The 24073-nt window shown below is 45.4% G+C and overlaps 1 protein-coding gene across 5 annotated transcripts in view; it reads right to left on the bottom strand.

Annotated features, from left to right (window-relative positions):
* The window catches only part of SLMAP (sarcolemma associated protein), a 266543-nt gene that overhangs the window by 143597 nt on the left and 98873 nt on the right, over nt 1-24073 (bottom strand). For all 5 annotated transcript variants that reach the window (XM_063940865.1, XM_063940862.1, XM_063940866.1 and 2 more), the window contains exons 2-3: nt 16616-16763; nt 13567-13639 (exon numbers count right to left, since the gene is read on the bottom strand). In XM_063940865.1, the coding sequence (XP_063796935.1) occupies nt 13567-13639; nt 16616-16763 (221 nt within the window). The remainder of the gene's footprint in view (nt 1-13566; nt 13640-16615; nt 16764-24073) is intronic.

The following is a 24073-nucleotide window of genomic DNA, read 5'->3' as shown; positions in this document are numbered from 1 at the left end:
TTTCTGCTATTGCCCTTCTGCTTCTTGTGCCGCCCTGTCTGTTTACGTGGGCGACTGCCGTGATGTTGTCCCACTGGATCAATACCGGCTGACCTTGAAGCAGAGGTCTTGCTAAGCTTAGAGCATTGTAACTTGCCCTTAGCTCCAGTATATTTATGTGGAGAGAATTCTCCAGACTTGATCACACTCCCTGGAAATTTTTTCCCTGTGTGACTGCTCCCCAGCCTCTCAGGCTGGCATCCCTGGTCACCAGGACCCTTCCTGAATGCCGAATCTGCGGCCCATTAGTAGATGAGTACTTTGCAGCCACCGCAGAAGAAACACCCTTGTCCTTGGAGACAGGGTTATCCGCTGATGCATCTGAAGATGCGATCCGGACCATTTTTCCAGCAGATCCCACTGAAAAGTTCTTGCGTGAAAACTGCCGAATGGAATCGCTTCGTAAGAAGCCACCATTTTTCCCAGGACCCTTGTGCAATGATGCACTGACACTTTTCCTGGTTTTAGGAGGTTCCTGACTAGCTCGGATAACTCCCTGGCTTTCTTCTCCGGGAGAAACACCCTTTTCTGGACTGTGTCCAGAATCATCCCTAGGAACAGCCGATGTGTCGTCGGAAACAACTGCGGTTTTGGAATATTTAGAATCCACCCGTGCTGTCGTAGAACTACTTGAGATAGTGCTACTCCGACCTCCAACTGTTCTCTGGATCTTGCTCTTATCAGGAGGTCGTCCATTTTCTTTGAAGAAGAATCATCATTTCGGCCATTACCTTGGTAAAGACCCGGGGTGCCGTGGACAATCCAAACGGCAGCGTCTGAAACTGATAGTGACAGTTCTGTACCACGAACCTGAGGTACCCTTGGTGAGAAGGGCAAATTGGGACATGGAGGTAAGTATCCCTGATGTCCCGGGACACCCTTTAGTCCCCTTCTTCCTGGTTCGCTATCACTGCTCTGAGTGACTCCATCTTGATTTGAACCTTTGTAAATGTTCAAATATTTCAGATTTAGAATAGGTCTCACCGAGCCTTCTGGCGTCAGTACCACAACATAGTGTGGAATAATACCCCTTTCCTTGTTGTAGGAGGGGTACTTTGATTATCACCTGCTGGGAATACAGCTTGTGAATTGTTTCCAATACTGCCTCCCTGTCGGAGGGAGACGTTGGTAAAGCAGACTTCAGGAACCTGCGAGGGGGAAACGTCTCGACTTTCCAATCTGTACCCCTGGGATCCTACTTGTAGGATCCAGGGGTCCTGTACGGCCCCAGCGTCATGCTGAGAAACTTGGCAGAAGCGGTGGAGGCTTCTGTTCCTGGGAATGGGCTGCCTGCTGCAGTCTTCTTCCCTTTCCTCTATCCCTGGGCAGATATGACTCTTATGGGGACGAAAGGACTGAGGCTGAAAAGACGGTGTCTTTTTCTGCAGAGATGTGACTTAGGGTAAAAACGGTGGATTTTCCAGCAGTTGCCGTGGCCACCAGGTCCGATGGACCGACCCCCAAATAACTCCTCCCCTTTATACGGCAATACTTATTTGTGCCGTTTGGAATCTGCATCACCTGACCACTGTCGTGTCCATAAACATCTTCTGGCAGATATGGACATCGCACTTACTCTTGATGCCAGAGTGCAAATATCCCTCTGTGCATCTCGTATATATAGAAATGCATCCTTTAAATGCTCTATAGTCAATAAAATACTGTCCCTGTCAAGGGTATCAATATTTTTAGTCAGGGAATCCGACCAAGCCACCCCAGCTCTGCACATCCAGGCTGAGGCGATCGCTGGTCGCAGTATAACACCAGTATGTGTGTATATACTTCTTAGGATATTTTCCAGCCTCCTATCAGTTGGCTCCTTGAGGACGGCCCTATCTGGAGACGGTACCGCCACTTGTTTTGATAAGCGTGTGAGCGCCTTATCCACCCTAAGGGGTGTTTCCCAACGCGCCCTAACTTCTGGCGGGAAAGGGTATACCGCCAATAATTTTCTATCGGGGGAAACCCACGCATCATCACACACTTCATTTAATTTATCTGATTTAGGAAAAACTACAGGTAGTTTTTTCACACCCCACATAATACCCTTTTTTGTGGTACTTGTAGTATCAGAAATATGTAACACCTCCTTCATTGCCCTTAACAAGTAACGTGTGGCCCTAAAGGAAAATACGTTTGTTTCTTCACCGTCGACACTGAAATCAGTGTCCGTGTCTGTGTCGACCGACTGAGGTAAATGGGCGTTTTAAAGCCCCTGACGGTGTTTGAGACGCCTGGACAGGTACTATTTTGTTTGCCGGCCGTCTCTGTTGACATTATCACGTAATTCCTTGAATAAGCCATCCATTCCGGTGTCGACTCCCTAGAGAGTGACATCACCATTACAGGCAATTGCTCCGCCTCCTCACCAACATCGTCCTCATACATGTCGACACACACGTACCGACACACAGCACACACACAGGGAATGCTCTGATAGAGGACAGGACCCCACTAGCCCTTTGGGGAGACAGAGGGAGAGTTTGCCAGCACACACCAAAAACGCTATAATTATACAGGGACAACCTTTATATAAGTGTTTTTCCCTTATAGCATTTTAATATATATAGTCATATCGCCAAATAAGTGCCCCCCCTCTCTGTTTTAACCCTGTTTCTGTAGTGCAGTGCAGGGGAGAGCCTGGGAGCCTTCCCACCAGCATTTCTGTGAGGGAAAATGGCGCTGTGTGCTGAGGAGAATAGGCCCCGCCCCCTTTTCGGCGGGCTTCTTCTCCCGTTTTTCTGAGACCTGGCAGGGGTTAAATACATCCATATAGCCCCCAGGGGCTATATGTGATGTATTTTTAGCCAGAATAAGGTACTATCATTGCTGCCCAGGGCGCCCCCCCCCAGCGCCCTGCACCCTCAGTGACCGCTGCTATGAAGTGTGCTGACAACAATGGCGCACAGCTGCAGTGCTGTGCGCTACCTTATGAAGACTGAAAAGTCTTCTGCCGCCGGTTTCTGGACCTCTTCACTTTTCGGCATCTGCAAGGGGGTCGGCGGCGCGGCTCCGGGACGAACCCCAGGGTGAGACCTGTGTTCCGACTCCCTCTGGAGCTAATGGTGTCCAGTAGCCTAAGAAGCCAATCCATCCTGCACGCAGGTGAGTTCACTTCTCTCCCCTAAGTCCCTCGATGCAGTGAGCCTGTTGCCAGCAGGACTCACTGAAAATAAAAAACCTAACAAAACTTTTACTCTAAGCAGCTCTTTAGGAGAGCCACCTAGATTGCACCCTTCTCGGCCGGGCACAAAAATCTAACTGAGGCTTGGAGGAGGGTCATAGGGGGAGGAGCCAGTGCACACCACCTGATCCTAAAGCTTTTACTTTTGTGCCCTGTCTCCTGCGGAGCCGCTAATCCCCATGGTCCTGACGGAGTCCCCAGCATCCACTTAGGACGTCAGGGAAATATATATATATATATATATATATATATATATATGGGTTGAGTATCCCTTATCCAAAATGCTTGGGACCAGAGGTATTTTGGATATCGGATTTTTCCGTATTTTGGAATAATTGCATACCATAGTGAGATATCATGGTGATGGGACCTAAATCTAAGCACAGAATGCATTTATGTTACATATACACCTTATACACACAGCCTGAAGGTCATTTTAGCCAATATTTTTTATAACTTTGTGCATTAAACAAAGTGTATCTACATTCACACAATTCATTTATGTTTCATATACACCTTGTACACACAGCCTGAAGGTCATTTAATACAATATTATTAATAACTTTGTGTATTAAACAAAGTTTGTGTACATTGAGCCATCAAAAAACAAAGGTTTCACTATCTCACTCAAAAAAGTCCGTATTTCGGAATATTCCGTATTTCGGAATATATGGATATGGGATACTCAACCTGTGTGTATATATTATATATATATATATATATATATTTCTACAATATAAATGAAAGAGGGCGCCTCATAGTGCATAAACCAATTTTATAAAAAGGAAGAAAATTCACTTCTTATTGCATGTTTTGGTTTAAAAGTGACGTACCGAATGCGGCGGTCTTGACCACCGTAAGTATACACGTTTAAGAAAAAATGAATGGATATAACACCAACAGTGAAACAGTCAGCAGGCTCACCACCGACGTCTGCACACTGGGTCTTTGAGATCGGCGTCTCCTCTAAGCCAGTATCCACTATCAGCTGACATAGATTTCTACAATGTGAATGAAAAAGAGCCGCCTCATGGTGCATAACCCAGTTTTTTAAAAACAAAATTTATTTCCACTTCTTGAAGCATATTTGGCTTAAAAGTGACGTACCAGATGCGGCGGTCTCAACCACCGTAAGTATACACGTTTATAGATAAATGAGTGGGTATACCACCAGCAGCAATAATCAGCGGGCTCACCACCGACGTCTGCTCCTTCACGCCAGGCCTGGCGTGAAGGAGCAGACGTCGGTGGTGAGCCCGCTGATTATTGCTGCTGGTGGTATACCCACTCATTTATCTATAAACGTGTATACTTACGGTGGTTGAGACCGCCGCATCTGGTACGTCACTTTTAAGCCAAATATGCTTCAAGAAGTGGAAATAAATTTTGTTTTTAAAAAACTGGGTTATGCACCATGAGGCGGCTCTTTTTCATTCACATTGTAGAAATCTATGTCAGCTGATAGTGGATACTGGCTTAGAGGAGACGCCGATCTCAAAGACCCAGTGTGCAGACGTCGGTGGTGAGCTTGCTGACTGTTTCACTGTTGGTGTTATATCCATTCATTTTTTCTTAAACGTGTATACTTACGGTGGTCAAGACCGCCGCATTCGGTACGTCACTTTTAAACCAAAACATGCAATAAGAAGTGAATTTTCTTCCTTTTTAAAAAATTGGTTTATGCACTATGAGGCGCCCTCTTTCATTTATATTGTAGAAACCTTTATTGGCTAGTAGTGGATACTAACTCAGAGGAGACGCCGATCTCAAGGATCTTTTGTGCTGCGGAGACCTACAGATACTATAGGATTTATCCGGTTGGTTTTGAAAATACAATCTGGAAACTGAGACTTGTGGTTCCACAGATCGGAGAACATAGCTGCGCACGAACTCTCTGTACAATATATATATATATATATATATATATATATATATATATATATATATATATATATATATATATATATATATATATATATATATAAAACTGGAGCCCACTGACACTGGAGGAGAGGGTGGGGGCTCTGCCAGGGGCTGGGGGTTTATAATGCAGGAGTTCATATGCCACTAGGGGGAAATATTTCCGTTGGTGGGCGGGAAGCAAATTACAACAGGGGCCTACGGATTCAGGGGTGGGGTGCAAAAAGATAAATACCCATACATTTTCTGTGTGGTTTTGGCAAAAATAAAAAAATAAAAAATAAAATAAATGGCAGTGGTTAAGGGGATTGATTTAACAGTGACAGGTCAGATTTAATAAACAACCTTATTTGCTCTATAGGGAGGTACACACGTAGCGATTTGCGCTTAAATTCTAAGCAATCTGACTGGATTGCTTAGAAAAGAAGCACACATCACTCTGTGTGTATGCCCCATAGAAATAGCGATGCGTCGCTACCGCTGACTCTAGATTGTGACTGCATGCAGGCCAAGCCAAGCCAGAGTCAGCGATAGATCGATCAGCACACATCTCCCCGTGTGTATCCCCCTTATTCTTTTTTTTTTACATTTGTATTAATAAAAGTTGTAATATTTATCCTTATTTATTAACATTTACCAATTGTGCACAACCATACGCCAAAGCTATAGATTTGTTTAGTTTTTTTAAACAAAAATATATTTTTTTGTTTAAACCAATATAATAAATTTATATGTAATGTTTTAATGAAAACAAAATTGAATCATGTATTAAACTGGGTACACCGTTCTGTTAAACAGCAGATATATCGCGGGTCCATTGGCCAGTGTGTACGGGCAATAGGTCTGTGAACTCAGTCATTCCCAGACCTATCGTGTCGGCCCTGCTGCACAGTTAGATATATTGGCACGTCGGTGTGTGTGTGTACGGACGGTCAGCCGACCGCCCGTACACAAGCTGCAGCAGCTGGCGGTGACTGACCACTGAACTTGGCGGGCATGTGTAAATGCCCGTCAAGTTCATGATGTCAGTCCCAGACGGATCAGTCAGTGTGTATGCACAGCACACTGCCCGATTCGGCTTTAGATAAATTATATCTGCAGATATATCTTTAGGTGTGTACCCAGCATTAGAAACCTCGATCAACCATTTTTGAATGCTTTCTTACATTAATAATGTTATTAGGCTATGGTTTGATTTATTTTACATATTTCAATAAAACCAATTTTTTTACAGCTTACAGCTAAATATAGATGCTATATCTAAATATAGATGATTTTACAGCGATTACCTAGATAGACTAAACATATTACTGCATACAAAGTACACTCACAGATAGACAAAATTCAAAATAAGATAAACAAGTTAAAGTTAAACTTAAATCAATCTGAATAGTAACACAAAATGGAAAATGCAAAAGCACTTCTCAGAGAAAACACACACAAGAGTTCAGCATTAGCACTGGGCATGTCACTGGCACTAAACATTTTGAATAAAAACTTTTTTTTGTATAATAGGCTTTTTTTTTTTTTTTCTTTTAACAAGTCATGGTGCTGTGCCTTTACGAACCGCATCATTTAAAAAAAACACATTTAATAAAAAAAAGATAAAGAAAAACACATTTTGTTTAAACCAGCCAACCCTGTCTAGGCATCAAATACACTAACAGCGGATAATGAAAACTAGCAGGAAACTAGGAAAACCTTAATACAATAATCATGATAATAAATTACTCTTTACCCTAGGAAGCGCATTGAACATTGCTCAATGACACTTTATACAGGAGAGAAGGAACCCACAAATGAAGATAATAACCGGTAAAGAGTAATTTGTGAATGAATAACATGCAGAACCCATCCCAGCACCAGTAAGAGTCATTGTGGGTGGTCTGCGGATAATACATCAGACATTCGCCAAGCTCTCTCAGTGGGGTCACGTGCATAAATTATTATAATAAGGTTACCAAACACGTAAAACAGAAATAAATAATGGCAAACAGAGAAAAAGCTGGTTTAAAGGAGAATATGGTTATTAAAAGCAGAGGAAGTATTGAACACCAGATGTTAATTTGCTCCCTTAATTCATACATAACCTATTACACAGTATCCATATAAATAGGATTTTAAGTACCTATCGGTAAATCCTTTTCTCGTAGTCCATAGAGGATACTGGGGCCCACATTAGTACCATGGGGTATAGATGGGTCCACTAGGAGCCTTGGGCACTTTAAGAAATCAATAGTGTGCACAGGCTCCTCCCTTTATGCCCCTCCTACCAGACTTAGTCTAGAAACTGTGACCGAGGAGACGGACATACTTTGAGAGAAGGATAGTTAAGGATAGTGGTGAGATTCCGAACCAAAACACACACACACACACACACACACACACACACACACACACACACAGAGGAAAGCCAAGCTATCCAAACTTGAAACAGGAACAGCAACGGCCGAACACACATTACTTAACCAAGTAACAGTGCAGGAAGAACAAAGCACTGGGCGGGCGCCCAGTATCCTCTACGGACTACGAGAAAAGGATTTACCGGTAGGTAATTAAAATCCTATTTTCTCTTTTATGTCCTAGAGGATACTGGGGTCCACATTAGTACCATGGGGATGTACCAAAGCTCCCAAACCGGGCGGGAGTGTGTTGAGGTCCCTACAGAACCGACTGACCAAACTGAAGGTCCTCAGAGGCCAAAGTATCGAACTTGTAGAACTTAGCAAACATGTTCGAATCAGACCAAGTAGCGGCTCAGCAGAGCTGTAAGGCCGAGACACCCCGGGCAGCCGCCCAGGAAGAACCCACCGACCTAGTACATTGGGCATGTACAGATCTAGGAACCGGCAAACTTGCCGTAGAGTAAGCATGCTGGATAGTAAGCATGATCCAGCGAGCAATAGACTGCTTTGAAGCATTGGGATCATAGAGTACAAACAGCGAGTCCGATTTTCTGTGACGAGCTGTCCGTTTGACATAGATTTTCAAAGCCCGCACAACATCCCGGGACTTTGAAGTGGAAGAGGTGTCAGTGAGCACCGGAACCACAATAGGCTGGTTGATGTGAAATGCAGACACCCCCTTTGGAAGAAATTGCTGATGAGTTCAGCTCTATATTCATGAAAAATCAAATAGGGGCTCTTGTGAGACAATGCCCCCAATTACGACACGCGTCTTGCCAAAGCCAAGGCCAGCAATGTGACTGTCTTCCACGTAAGAAACTTTACATTAACCTCCTGTAAAGGCTCAAACCATTCAGATTGTAGAAACTGCAACACTACGTTAAGATCCCAAGGTGCCGTGGGAGACACAAAGGACGGCTGGATGTGCAGAACACCTTTCAAGAATGTCTGAACCTCAGGGAGGGAAGCCAACTGTTTTTGGAGGAAATGGACAAGGCCGAAATCTGGACTTTTATGGAGCCCAGATGTAGGCCCACATCCACACCAGACTGCAGAAAAAGCAGAAACCGACCCAGTTGAAATTCCACCGCAGGAATTTTCCTGTTTTCACACCAAGACACATTTTCTCAAAATCCGGTGGTAATGTTTAGACGTTCCCCCTTTTCTGGCTTGGATCAGGGTAGGTGTTACCCTGTCTGGAATTCCTTTCTGGGCTAAAATTTAACGCTCAACTTCCATACAGTCAAACGTAGCCACGGTAAGTCTTGATAGCCGGCCCCTGTTGCAGAAGATCCTCTCGGAGAGGTAGAGGCCACGGATCCTCCAGAAGCATGTCCAGTAGATCCGCTTACCAAGCCCTTCTTGGCCAATCTGGAGCAATGAGAATTGCGTGAACCTTTTCCCTTTTTATTCTTTTGAGAAATCTTGGGATCCGTCTAAGTGGTGGAAACATATACACCATCTGGTAGGCCCATGGAGCCACCAGAGCGTTCACCGCCACTGCCTGTGGGTCTCTTGACCTGGTACAATACCACTTGAGTTTCTTGTTGAGACGAGAGGCCATCAAGTCGATTTGTGGAGTTCCCCACCAACGTGTCACACTCCCGAACACCTCCGGGTGAAGGCCCCACTCTCCTGGTTGGAGGTCGTGACTGCTGAGGAAATCTGCTTTCCAGTTGTCTACTCACAGAATGAAGATCGCAGACAACGCCACAGCATGTCTTTCTGCCCAGAGGAGAATCCGTGTTACCTCTGACATGGCTGCTCTGCTCTTCGTTCCACCCTGTCGGTTTATGTACGTTACCACCGTTACATTAACTGACTGAACCTGTATCGCCTGATCTTGAAGAAGATGCGCTGCCTGTAGAAGAGCGCTGTATATGGCCCTTAGTTCCAGAATGTTGATTGGAAGAATGGTCTCCTGTCTTGACCATTTTCCTTGGAAGTGTTTCCCCTGGGTGACTGCTCCCCAACCTCTGAGGCTTGCGTCTGTGGTTAACAGAATCCAATTTTGAATCCCAAACCTCCAGCCCTCGATTAGGTGAGAAATCTGGAGCCACCACAGCAGAGAAATCCTGGCTTTTGGTGACCGACAAATCCTCTGGTGCATGTGGAGACGCGATCCGGACCATTTGTCCAACAGGTCCAGCTGGAAGGGTCTAGCGTGAAGCCTTCCGTACTGCAGTGCCTCGTAAGCGGCAACCATCTTTCCCAGAAGGCAAATGCCGATATGCACCGATATCTGGGTTGGTTTGAGAACACTCCACACCATCGACTGGATCACTGCTGCCTTTTCCAATGGAAGGAATACCTTCTGTACGTCTGTATCCAGTTTCATCCCCAGGAAAGGAAGCCTCAGTGTTGGTTCCAGGTGAGATTTCGGTAGGTTCAGATTCCATCCGTGATCCCAGAGAAGCTGAGTTGAGAGGGCAATGCTGTCCAACAACTGCTCCCTGGATGGTACTTTTATCAGCAGATCGTCCAGGTACGGAATTATGTTCACTCTCCGTTTGCGGAGGAGGAACATCATCTCTGCCAATACCTTGGTGAACACCCTCGGAGCTCTGGAGAGGCCAAAAGGCAGAGCCTGGAACTGCTAGTGACAGTCCTGTAAGGCAAACCTGAGATAAGCCTGATGAGGCGGCCAGATCAGGATATGAAGGTATGCATCCTTGATATCCAGAGACACCAAGAATTCCCCTTCCTCCAGACTCTAGATCACCGCTCTCAGAGACTCCATCTTGAATTTGAACACCCGTAAACACGGGTTCAACGACTTGAGGTTTAAAATGGGTCTCACCGAACCGTCCGGTTTCAGTACCAAAAAGGTTGGAATAATACCCTCTGTTCCGTAGCTGAGGTGGAACTGGAACAATGACCTGAGTCTGTATCAGTTTTTGAATTGCATCCTGTAAATTTATACTTTCCTCCTGAGAAGCTGGTAAGCCTGACTTGAAGAATCTGTGAGCTCCTGAAACTCCAGTCTGTATCCCTGGGCGATGAGCTCTTGACCCAGAGATCCTGGCGTGAGGTCGCCCATACGTGACTGAAATCTTTAAACTGGGCTCCCACCTGCCCGTCTTCCAGGCAGAGAGGTCCCCCGTCATGCTGCAGGCTTTGAGGAAGCAGAACTGGAGTTCTGTTCCTGTGAACCTGCAGTTGCTTGTTTTCTGGGTTTACCTCTATTGCCTTTGAAGGCTGTAGAAGAACCCTTGGCTTTATATTTTTAAATTTTGCTGTCCGAAAGGACTGTAGAGTCGGAGCAGAATAGGCCTTCCTAGCTGGGGGGGCTGTGGAAGGAAGAGATGTAGACTTACCCGCCGTAACCTTGGATATCCACGTATCCAGTTAGTCACCAAACAGGGCCTCATCTGTGAAAGGTAGGCTTTCCACCCCCTCTCTGGAATCCGCATCCACCATCCACTGACGCAGTCATAGGCCCCTGCGTGCTGACACTGCCATGGCCGTGGTGCGTGCATTGAGCAATCAGATTTCTTTGATGGCTTCCACCATAAAATTTGCAGAGTCCTGTAAATAGTGCAGGAGTAAAAGTATCTCACCTCTTGGTAAGGAATCTAACCCCACAATTAGGTTACCCGACCATTTTGCCATGGCCCTAGTGATCCAAGCACAAGCTATAGTGGGTCTCTGGGCCACCCCTGCAGCTGTGTATACAGACTTGAAAGTGGTCTCAATCTTGCGGTCAGCCGCATCCCTTAAGGAGGCTGCCCCCGGGATCGGTAAGACTATCTTACGGGACAATTTAGATACCAATACGTCAACAATCGGGTTTTCCCATTTTTTCCTATCGTCCTGAGGAAAAGGGAAGGATGTCAGTAACCTTTTAGGGATCTGAAACTTCTTGACAGGATTAACCCAAGTTTCTTCAAATAGGGAATTTAATTCCTTAGATGCAGGGAAAGTAGGAGAGGATTTCTTTTTTACATTAAAATAAGATTCCTCCTCATCCTGTCGCTTTGTCAGGAATGTGCAGGACATCTCTAATAGCTTCTATCAGGGCCTGTATTCCACGTGACAAAGCTGCATCCCCCCCTCCCGAGTCCACCTCACCCTCCTCAACGTCTGATACATCATCATCATCATCATCAGTATCAGCCTGTATGATTTGGGCCGGTGTACGCTTTTGTGGAAAAATGGCAGGGGTCTGAGACGCCGGAATGGCCACTGAATCTCTATTCATCAGGTCATCTACCGACTGTCTTAAGTATTGCGCCTCCCTCTCATTTTGGAATAATTTAGGGGAAATATTCAAGATCATCCCTTTCAATGAATCTAACCATACAGGTTCAGATCCACTAGCCTGAGAATGAGTACACTGCAGTGATCCCCCTGAGAAAAACACTATGCCGTGCATGAGACACACTCCTTTGACATAGTAAAATGTGAAAGAACACACACACAGGACAATAGGTTAAAAGCACAGTTAACCCACACAGAGCCTCCTAGGGAGACATAGAATATGATGGAGCCAGCCACACCACGCCCCTATAGCTAATTTCCAAGTTTTGCTGGGTCGCAAACTAAGCACCCTTAATAGGGGCCTAGTATACTATTATTGCTCCCCCTTCCTTGCTATGACCCCCTGGTACCTCTGAGGTGATCTGAAGTCCTTGTGTAGGAGCAGCGCTTTCCTGCCAGCCTGTCTGTGTATAGCTGCAGAGGGAAAATGGCGCTAGTGAGCTGCTGGATCCGCTCATAGCGAAGCCCCGTCCCCTTAATGGCGCATGGTCTTCCCGGTTTTTTATACTGCCTGAAGTAATATTTCTGCTCTACAGTGGGTTAAAACCCCTGTAAGATGTACTGCCAGTGTGGGTATTAATAGTTATGGCTTCAGCTCGCCCCTTACAGTGGACCACACAGCACCCTGTATGTTTCTGAAGCCTGGTGCAGCAGCCTGCTTATCAGCACTGCACTCCTACCCTTGTGTCACCATTACAACCAGCGACCCACTAACCGGGACGACGGCCACCTACTCACCCCTCTTCTTACTTCTGGCTCTGTTAGGGGAAGCTGCGTGCTGCGGGTCTGTACGCTCGCCGTGGTGGGGCTTGCGAATAGGACCCTCAGGAGCTCAGTGTCCTGTCAGTGGGGAACGGGACCATTAACGGTTGGGAGGTTGGGCCCCCCCCCCCCTCCACCTCCTCCTCCTCCCCCCCTCCTCCCCCCCCCCCCTCCTCCCCCCCCCCCTCCTCCCCCTCCCCCCCTCCTCCCCCCCCTCCTCCCCCTCCCCCCCCCCCCCCCCCTCCTCCCCCCCTCCTCCCCCTCCCCCCCTCCTCCCCCCCCTCCTCCTCCTCCTCCCCCCCTCCTCCCCCCCTCCTCCTCCCCCCCCCCATAAGTACTATGAAGCAGGCAGTCGGGTGCCAAATAGACCTGCCTGAAAAACAAAAAAAATAGAAAATAAATGCAGAAAACTCTTTAGGAGCTTCCCAAACATGGCCGGCTCCTCCGGGCACATTTCCTAAACCGAGTCTGGTAGGAGGGGCATAGAGGGAGGAGCCAGTGCACACTATTATTTTCTTAAAGTGCCCAAGGCTCCTAGTGGACCCGTCTATACCCTATGGTACTAATGTGGACCCCAGTATCCTCTAGGACGTAAGAGAAATAAAGCAACGTGGCTGTCACGCGCTGTGGGAGCCAGGGTGTGCAACCAGCCAATGGCTACAGCGATGCAGAACTGATAGCTGAAATGAGAACCTGTCACAGAATAATGTAGCGGGACAGAGACGTACCAGTCATAAGATATTTTAAAAAGTACTAGTTTAAATTCATGGGAATTCTCCGAGAAGTTTGATATCCAGTAATTACAGGCTGGAGAATTTCCTAGGAGCTATGTTACATACACTAGGTAAAACCATACTGCTGGCAATACAGGTTCCTTTGAACTAGTGAAAAGATGGGGTAGAAGGATTATATTTGGGGGGGAAGGAGGGGGGGAATGGTGTATATCATTTGATTATAAATTATCCACCTATATAGAGGGGATTAAAGGACACTTACTCTGATCGTCGTCTGGTCTCCAATCCATCTGGCAAAAATAGCTTTATCGTGGACACTATACAACCATGGGTCACTGTAACATAAATGGAATATATTACCACCGCTCAGGAGTTACCCTTTCTTAAAGTAATTTGCTGGCAAAGTTTAACAGAAAATATAGTCACTGTATTCAGTTCTTATCATCCTCTATGCATCATTCAGAAGCAAATTTGTTCAAGGGATTAGAATCTTCACTTTCCTTTTGCTTAATTGTGCACAGTACACTTCCATACAGATGCGTCATCATACATCTAGCCTCAATACCCTACGCAGCGTGAGGTGCCTGGAGTGAGCGACCTGCCAGGTCCCACGCAACTCTGCTAGTGTTGGGCGTCTTTTTGGTGAAAAGGAGTCTTGGTCGCAACGAGATGCAACTAGGGACACACTGGTAGACTGTGGATTAATTTGATATGCGATACTTGTATACCTAAGCGAGACTGTATACGGAGCACAACAGAACTTGTATTGGAAAAAAGCTGCGTCTGCTACATTATAGCACTACATATGGTCCCTGAGAGGTCACACCACATTTTTCTTGGATTATTGAACCAGTGCTGGAGGCAATGCGGCCATACTGGGACCTACTTGCACACTTGGTGGGACTGTCCAGTGATCTCTAAATACTGGGTTGAAGACTACTCTTTGATACGCAAGGTCTGGTATTTCTCCTCCCAGGGACTCACTCCACGTGCTTCTTTGCAAACCCCTAAGATGCCCTGCTAAAACCCAAAATAAACATTGTGGCCACATCTACAACCCGGCTACTTCTGATTGCTGCAAACGGGAAGCAAACCTATGCCCCCCCCCCCCCTACCGTGCAAGCTTTAATTGACAAGATTTGGTATGTAGCGTACACCACTGCCCTACTTCATGGCACTATCCTTAAATTTCACGCAACCTGGGACCGAAGGTATTCCTCTTTTCAAAGACAACTCCCTCGTGTGCCATGATTTAAGTATTCTCTGGTTTAGGTCTGAGTCAACGGTTGCCCATTTCTCATCCCTTCCTATATTATCTCTTCTCCTTCCTTGTATTTTTATTGTATATGTGGTATTATGTTGTTTCTTCAAGTCTCAGTAACTCCCCAAAAAAAAGTTTGCCAATTGTATAGTCCATTAAAACCAACAAAGATATTGAAAGGGAGGGGGGTGTCTAGGGGTGATTCAATTGTTTTGCGCACCCGATCTCCCGTCTGTTTTTTCCCCATGCTGATCGCGCCCAGAGAGGTCGGCCAACCAGACTAATGGGTGCGATGTGAAAAGTCCGGTTTGAGCGCTCAAATAGATCACTTTTTGGGCATTTCGGCTCACCTCCCCCAAGGCGAAAAAAACAATTGAATTCCCTCCTTGTTGTACATGCTATTTAATGCACAGGTTATACAATTCTTGCATTTGTATAATTTGCTTGTCAACTATTTTGATAAATAAAAATATTTCTTTTAAAAATTCCCTAAATAAAATTCTCTAAGCAGAATATTTTCTTATACATTCATCCATTTATATAGCTATAACAGCACTGGATAAACCCCACCTGCAAGTAATTTCTATTGATGTCAATACATTCATACTGCCATAACCTAGCTCCTTATATTTTGTAGGTCCCCACTCTACTGAATTCCATATCCTTCTATCTCTCTCTACATAAATAAATACAGGGTGATTCAAAAGTGGTAGTACACCCTTTTTATTTCAAAAACTGTGCTGGAAATGGGAAGACTGAATACTCCAGTAAGGTATGGGTGAGGGGGGCTATCTTTTAGGGTATGTACTGAACATAGTCGCCTTCTTGAAATCATCCATCTTGAATCTAAGTCAGTTTTTTCAAATGGAAAGGGGGTTGTGTTACATGTCAAACATCAGAATTTGCTGAAAAGTTTATTGCTGCAAACAGATGTGAAATAGCAGTTATGGTTCAAAAGTTACAACACTTATTTGTTGCAGGTAACTGAAGATTGCTTTGACAAAAGAAGAGAGAATTGGAGTATTCAGTTTTCCCACTTCCTGCACAGTTTTTGCAACAAAAGGGTGTACTGCGACTTTTGAATCACCCTGTACAAAACATAGTGTTCGAGTTCATTTAATAATACTATATAATGTGCTAAACTGTAAAAAGGAAAAAGGAAATAAAAAACATGTCGCCAATCTTTAATTACTGTGCAGTAATATTTCCCAAAAATATATTCTAACTGAGGTGCTGCACAGCGTGGGAAGAGGGGGCAGAGATATAAAAGTACAGGGAGTGCAGATGACAAAAGTTCTTTAAGTGTTTACCAGGTCCAGATCTCATGACCAAATGGTTTAAACCCCTTGCAGTGTAGAACAATTTATTATGTCTGCACTGTATGGAGGTATAGAACGGGTTACAGATACTGCATGGTTTTCATTAGAGAAGCTTTAATAAGATCTCGTGTTACTTGGGAATTCACAATGTCGACGCCAGAATCCCGACTGTCGGCACCCCAAACGTAAGTATGATGGGGCTGGTTAGGCCAAGAGGTGGGTTAGGCAGTAAAAAGGGAGGATTAGAGTTGGGTACGGCTATGGTTAGGCTGCGAGAGGGAGGGTGAGGGATAGGGTTAGGCTGCAGGTAGGAAGGGTTAGGGATACGGGGGTAGGGGAAAAGGGTTAGAATACTTACCTAGCAGGTGTTGGGATTTTGTGAGTCGGGATGCCGCTGCCATCCCAAGCGACGGCATCCCATACCTAACTCAAACTAACAACTAAGATGTAAGAGACAGATTTCCCTGCAGTGTATATTCCTAAACTAAATGGCACGCATGGAGAATTGTGAAGTAGAGGGCTTCTACAATGTATGTGGCTCTATACCTGCAGGGACTCTGCACGACTACATCCAATCACCTCCATCCCCTTCGGAATTCTCTGGCCACATTAGAGGATACAAAGTTTGAATACTCTGATTTTGGAAACAGCTGACTTCCCAGGGATGTAATTCCTAAAGCAACAGGTAAGTGATGAAACAATGGGTATGAGAAGCTGCAGAGCTCACTTACCTTTCCTGGTGTTTTCCGTGACATCCACCCCAAACTGAATGATGTCACCTGAGAGAATCTCACACGGTGGGCTTTCCTCAGACCCTCGACTCAACCTCTGGCTATTTATAAAGGTACCATTACTACTTTTAGTGTCTTGAAGGTAGAACTGCAGGTAAATAAACAAAATACATTTTTAAAAAACACACCGACCAGGGAACATTACAATACTTTATACGGAATGGGAAAAGGACATGCATAAACTGTTACATATGACGCTATGAGAATAATGTACTGGGCTCCCTGACGTGTTTCGCATATTGTAAAACAGCAAAAGAAGAAACGTCAAATTTTGCTGCATAGACGTCCTCCAAATAGCATCCAAGGCAAAACAGCAAATAAACCATGCAAATCATTTTACAGTACCAAAAAAAAAAAAAAAAAGAGAACACATATATACAACCTCTTTATCATCAGCACATAAACCAGATTTCCGAAACGAATGGATAATACCACTACTATAGCGCCATACTGATAACTTATTCGAAAGGTCATAAAATTTGGTGTTAATGAGGTGGACAATATAACACGGGTGGTCTTCAGGTTGCCGGCGGCCAGGCTCCCGGCGACCACCATACACGCCGGTATGCTTGTCGCCGGGAGCCCGACCGCCGGTATACCATACTACACCCTATAACACAAGTACAAAATGTACCAAAAACCTACTTGAACTATTGCAGCAAGAAATACAGCATGGTGTATTAATTGTCATTATTTTGCAGTTTCCTGCCCCATGTCAGTATACACACAGCTTCTCCGTTCCTGGGAGGTGGCCTTGCAACATGAAAAATTGGTAGAGTGTGATAATAAATGAGGGGCCACAGTCGTTAGTAATAGCAGCCACGTCAATGCAATCCATCATCACCATCCCCAGAACTAGACAGGAGTGGCATGACCCTACTTTAAGTAAAATGGTCTCCCCACACCTTGGTGCCACCAGAGCCTCACTCAACTATGCCAGGGGCCACATAGACGATATCAGTTAGAGATCTGCATGAGTCACCGGAATAGCCGCCTCATGGTGCCTAGGGATAGTAGCTGTTCTCAGGAGAGCTCCACAGCGAGCGAATCGCAACAAGCCCATCAGATAACAGGAGTAAGGGGTCGAGGCAGCAGCAGCACCACATCGAGAGGAGGAGAACAGTGGGAAATGGATGTGCAGGAGCCGAGACACCTAGCCCCCGTAGGGAGGAAGAAGATTCGATGGTGGGTGAGAGGAGGAAGTTGCTGTGAGGAACAGTGGAGAAGGCAGGGGATACTGGTTCTAGGAGGGGGCTAACGCTTGTCAGGATGGATCATAGAAAATAGAATTTGAGGGCAGATAAGAACCACTTGGCCCATCTAGTCTGCCCATTTACACACACACACACACACACACACACACGCTAGGGTCAATATTAGTCTGGAGCCAATTAACCTACCAGTATATTTTTGGATTGTGGTAGGAAACCAGAGTATCCAGAGGAAACCCACGCAAGCACAGGGAGAATATAACGCCACAAAGTGACATTAGCTTGTTTTCCATTGCTTGGTAACTGCTCTGTACTGGGAGCATCAGTCCTGTAATGGTGTACAACAAATGCATACGAACAGATATTACAGGCCTTGCTGGTATGGGGAACCAGATTCGCAGCCAGTTCTGCGAATCTCTGTATGGGCTGCTTTGAGGAATAACTTATTTGTAGCGGCCCATACAGAGACAATCTGGTCCTCTATGGCCGTTATATTGATGATTTATTTATTATTTGGCGTGGGGGTTTCGCACGAGCACTCGAGTTTGTAAATTATTTTAACAAAAACACTTTTCATTTATCTTTTTCGCACACCTTCCACCCAACAACTGTCAATTATTTAGATGTCGCTTTCTCAATTCAAGACAGTATCATAGTCTCTTCTAATTATAATACACCAGTAGATGCTAAGAATTATCTTCATTATAAATAGCGGACATTATAAGCCTTGGATGGATAACAGTACGAAAAACCAAATTATTAGATTACAACGGAATTGTAGTAATGACATCAATTATCAATGACAGATGGGAGAAATGCTAAATCGCTTTATACAAAGAAGCTATCCAGCGCACCTGTTGGACGAAGCTAAAACTAATGAACGTTTTACCCAGTGGTGTGACTTGCTACTAGATAAACCTAAGAACAAATCCTTTGAGGGTAGACACAGGGGAGGTTATACTAAAGATGAAAATGTAAAAAGGTACAGAATAGATCTAATGGGAAGGAATCAATTGCCTTTATTTAAAAATAGAATAATCACGGTATATTAAGAAAATTGTACAGAATAATAAAATACTTAAGCAGGATCCTATTTTAGATAAATGCTTAGAGGACAAACCTATAATTATATATAGAAAAATATCAATCTGAAGAACATATTGGTCCCAAGTGAACTGAACACTGAATCAAACCCTCAGAATACTACCTGATTACCCTCCAAACCACTGGGAAGCTATTGTAAGAAAGCAGTGTGTTTAACATGCAAACATATGTGAATTTAAACTTCTTCCTCAAAACGGAAAGAGCTTTAGCATTAAACAATGTATTAATTTTGAATCCACCTACTGTATTTATGTCTTGCAATGTTCGTGCTCCCTACAATATGCAGGGAGAACAAATAGGTCTATCAAATATCGATTTAGGCAACCTCGGCGCAATATTATAAATAAGTCACTCAAACACAATGTTACAAGACATTTCGTCCATCATCACAATAGTGACCCAGTCAGTTTGGTGGTTGTAAAATTACTACAACAAAAAGGGGGGGGAGAAGAGTAGTTTTAGACTATGTATAGGGGAATCTGCATGGATATTTAAATTAGACAAAATGAGCTAAACATAAAGGACTGAATGGAGCATTAGATTTTGTATGCCTTAAAGATTGAGGCGTAATTATATCCTCAATCCAGAATATTATCTTTGATACAATTATATGTTTCTGTAATCATATCCCCCCTCCCTTCCTCTTTGGTTTCTTCATTTCTCTTTCCTCTCCCTTTACTTAGTCTTCTATAGGCTCTTTACAAAACCTAATAAGGCAGTGGTTCTCAAACATTTTTGAATCATGACGCCCTAGAGTATCAGAATTTTTTTCATGGCACCCCTAGGCCAAATTTTCTGATTGAGAAATTTAGAAAGAAATATTAAATGAAGTAAATTGTGTTTATAGGTCATCCTTAGGGTCAGTTATGTGGTGAGGGACAGGATATGTTTGTCCACATATTTTATGATTGACAGCCACCAGCACTGGTTTTGCCTATTAAATTAATCATAAATAATTTGAATTGGTCCTAGACCACCAATCCAAGGCACCCCTGCATGTGTCCCGAGGCACCCCAGGGAGCCACGGCACACAGTTTGGGAACCACTGTAATAATAAGAATTTACTCACCGGTAATTCTATTTCTCGTAGTCCGTAGTGGATGCTGGGAACTCCGTAAGGACCATGGGGAATAGCGGGCTCCGAAGGAGGCTGGGCACTCTAGAAAGATCTTAGACTACCTGGTGTGCACTGGCTCCTCCCACTATGACCCTCCTCCAAGCCTCAGTTAGGTACTGTGCCCGGACGAGCGTACACAATAAGGAAGGATTTTGAATCCCGGGTAAGACTCATACCAGCCACACCAATCACACCGTACAACTCGTGATATGAAACACAGTTAACAGTATGAAACAATAGAGCCTCTCAACAGATGGCTCAACAATAACCCGATTTAGTTAACAATAACTATGTACAAGTATTGCAGATAAACCGCACTTGGGATGGGCGCCCAGCATCCACTACGGACTACGAGAAATAGAATTACCGGTGAGTAAATTCTTATTTTCTCTGACGTCCTAGTGGATGCTGGGAACTCCGTAAGGACCATGGGGATTATACCAAAGCTCCCAAACGGGCGGGAGAGTGCGGATGACTCTGCAACACCGAATGAGAGAACTCCAGGTCCTCCTCAGCCAGGGTATCAAATTTATAGAATTTTGCAAACGTGTTTGTCCCTGACCAAGTAGCAGCTCGGCAAAGTTGTAAAGCCGAGACCCCTCGGGCAGCCGCCCAAGATGAGCCCACCTTCCTTGTGGAATGGGCATTGACAGATTTTGGCTGTGGCAGGCCTGCCACAGAATGTGCAAGCTGAATTGTACTACAAATCCAACGAGCAATAGTCTGCGTAGAAGCAGGAGCACCCAGCTTGTTGGGTGCATATAGGATAAACAGCGAGTCAGATTTTCTGACTCCAGCCGTTCTGGAAACATATATTTTCAGGGCCCTGACCACGTCTAACAACTTGGAGTCCTCCAAGTCCCTAGTAGCCGCAGGCACCACAATAGGCTGGTTCAGGTGAAACGCTGACACCACCTTAGGGAGAAACTGGGGACGAGTCCTCAATTCTGCCCTATCCATATGGAAAATCAGATAAGGGCCTTTACATGATAAAGCCGCCAATTCTGATACTCGCCTGGCCGAAGCCAAGGCCAATAACATGACCACTTTCCAAGTGAGATATTACAGATCCACGGTCTTTAGTGGTCCCAAGGTGCCACAGGAGGCACAAACGGGGGCTGAATATGCAGCACTCCTTTTATAAATGTCTGAACTTCAGGTACTGAAGCTAGTTCTTTTAGAAAGAAAATCGACAGAGCCGAGATTTGTACCTTAATGGAACCTAATTTAAGGCCCATAGTCACTCCTGCTTGCAGGAAATGCAGAAATCGACCTAGTTGAAATTCCTCTGTTGGGGCCCTTTCGGCCTCACACCATGCAACATATTTCCGCCATATGCGGTGATAATGATTTGCTGTAACCTCTTTCCTGGCTTTAGTAAGCGTAGGAATGACTTCCTCCGGAATGCCCTTTTCCTTCAGGATCCGGCGTTCAACCGCCATGCCGTCAAATGCAGCCGCGGTAAGTCTTGGAACAGACAGGGCCCCTGCAGCCGCAGGTCCTGTCTGAGTGGCAGAGGCCATGGGTCCTCGGATATAAATTCTTGAAGTTCTGGGTACCAAGCTCTTCTTGGCCAGTCCGGAACCACGAGTATCGTTCTTACTCCTCGCCTTCCTATTATTCTCAGTACCTTTGGTATGAGAGGCAGAGGGGAGAACACATAAACCGACTGGTACACCCACGGTGTTACCAGAGCGTCCACAGCTATCGCCTGAGGGTCCCTTGACCTGGCGCAATATCTTTTATAGCTTTTTTGTTGAGGCGGGACGTCATCATGTCCACCTGTGGCCTTTCCCAATGGTGTACAATCCTTTGGAAGACTTCTGGAGGAAGTCCCCACTCTCCCGGGTGGAGGGGTCGTGTCTGTTGAGAAGATCTGCTTCCCAGTTGTCCACTCCGGGAATGAACACTGCTGACAGTGCTAACACATGATTTTCCGCCTATCGGAGAATCCTTGTGGCTTCTGCCATCGCCATTCTGCTTCTTGTGCCGCCCTGTTGGTTTACATGGGCGACTGCCGTGATGTTGTCTGATTGGATCAGTACCGGCTGGTTTTGAAGCAGAGGCCTTGCCCCTCAGGGCATTGTAAATGGCCCTCAGGTCCAGAATATTTATGTGTAGGGAAATCACCTGACTTGACCAAAGTCCCTGGAAGTTTCTTCCCTGTGTGACTGCCCCCCAGCCTCAAGGCTGGCATCCATGGTCACTAGGACCTAGTCCTGTATGCCGAACCTGCGGCCCTCTTGAAGATGGGCACTCTGCAGCCACCACAGTAGAGATACCCTGGTCCTTGGAGACAGGGTTATCAGCCTATGCATCGGAAGATGCGATCCGGACCACTTGTCCAACAGGTCCCTCTGAAAAGTTCTTGTATGGAACCTGCCTAATGGGATTGCTTCGTAGGAAGCTACCATTTTTCCGAGGACTCGCGTGCAACGATGTACCGCTACCTGTTTTGGCTTCAGGAGGTCTCTGACTAGAGATGACAACTCCTTGGCTTTCTCCTCCGGGAGAAACACTATTTCTGGTTTATGTCCAGAACCATCCCCAGGAACAGTAGACGTGTCATAGGAACCAGCTGTGACTTTGGACTGTTTAGAATCCAACCGTGCTGTTGTAGCACTTTCCAAAATAGTGCTACCCCGACTACCAACTGCTCCTTGGACCTCGCCCTTATAAAGAGATTGTCCAATTACAGGATAATTAAAACTCCCTTTTTTTTTATAGGAGTATCATCATTTCGGCCATTACCTTGATAAAACACCCTCGGTGCCATGTACAGTCCAAACGGCAGTGTCTGGACTTGGTAATGGTAATCCTGTACCACAAATCTGAGGTACTCCTGGCGAGGATAGTAAATGGGGACATGCAGGTAAGCATCCTTGATGTCCCGGGATACCATGTAATCCCCCTCGTCCAGGCTTGCAATAACCGCCCTGAGCGATTCCATCTTGAACTTGAATTTTTTTATGTATGTGTTCAAGGATTTTAAATATAAAATGGGTCACACCGAACCATGCGGTTTCGGTACCCCAAACCGTGTGGAATAGTAACCCCGTCCTTGTTGAAGTAGGGGCACCTTGAGTATTACCTGCTGGGAATACCGCTTATTAATTGCCTCTAGCACAGCCTCCCTGCCTGAGGGAGTCGTCAGCAAGGCATATTTTAGGAAACGGCTGGGGGGAGACATCTCTAATTCCAGCTTGTACCCCTGAAATACTACTTGAAAGAAACAGGGATCCACCTGTGAGCGAGCCCACTAATTGCTGAAATTTTTGAGACGGCCCCCCACCGTACCTGGCTACACCTGTGGAGCAACCGCGTCATGCTGTGGACTCACAGGAAGCGGGGGAAGAATTTTGATTCTGGGAACAGGCTGACTGGTGCAGCTTTTTCCCTCTTCCCTTGTCTCTGTACAGAAAGGAAGCGCCATTTGACCCGCTTGCTTTTCTGAAGCCGAAAGGACTGTACCTTTGTCTGTGAGGAAACCTGAGGTAAAAATATTTCTTCCCAGCAGTTGCTGTGGATACGAGGTCCCAGAGACCATCCCCAAATAATTCCTCACCCTTATAAGGCAGAATCTCTATGCGCTTTTTAAGTCAGCATCACCTGTCCAGTGACAGGTCTCTAATACCCTCCTGACAGAATGGACATTACATTCATTTTGGATGCCAGCCGGCAAAATATCCCTCTGTGCATCCCTCATATATAAGACGACGTCTTTAATATGTTCTCATATTAGCAAACTAGTATGCTTGACAGGGTCACCGACCACGCTGCAGCAGCACGCTCTGCAGGTCTCAGTCTAGTACCTGAGTGTGTAAATACAGACTTCAGGATAGCCTCCTGCTTTTTATCAACAGGTACCTTCAAAGTGGCCGTTCCTAAAACGGCAGTGCCACCTTTTTTGACAACCGTGTGAGCGCCTTATCCACCCTAGGGGATATCTCCCAGCGTAACTTATCC

Source organism: Pseudophryne corroboree, chromosome 9 (assembly GCF_028390025.1).
Source record: "Pseudophryne corroboree isolate aPseCor3 chromosome 9, aPseCor3.hap2, whole genome shotgun sequence".
Taxonomy (NCBI): Eukaryota; Metazoa; Chordata; class Amphibia; order Anura; family Myobatrachidae; genus Pseudophryne; species Pseudophryne corroboree.
This window is presented reverse-complemented; position numbering and strand designations above follow the sequence as displayed.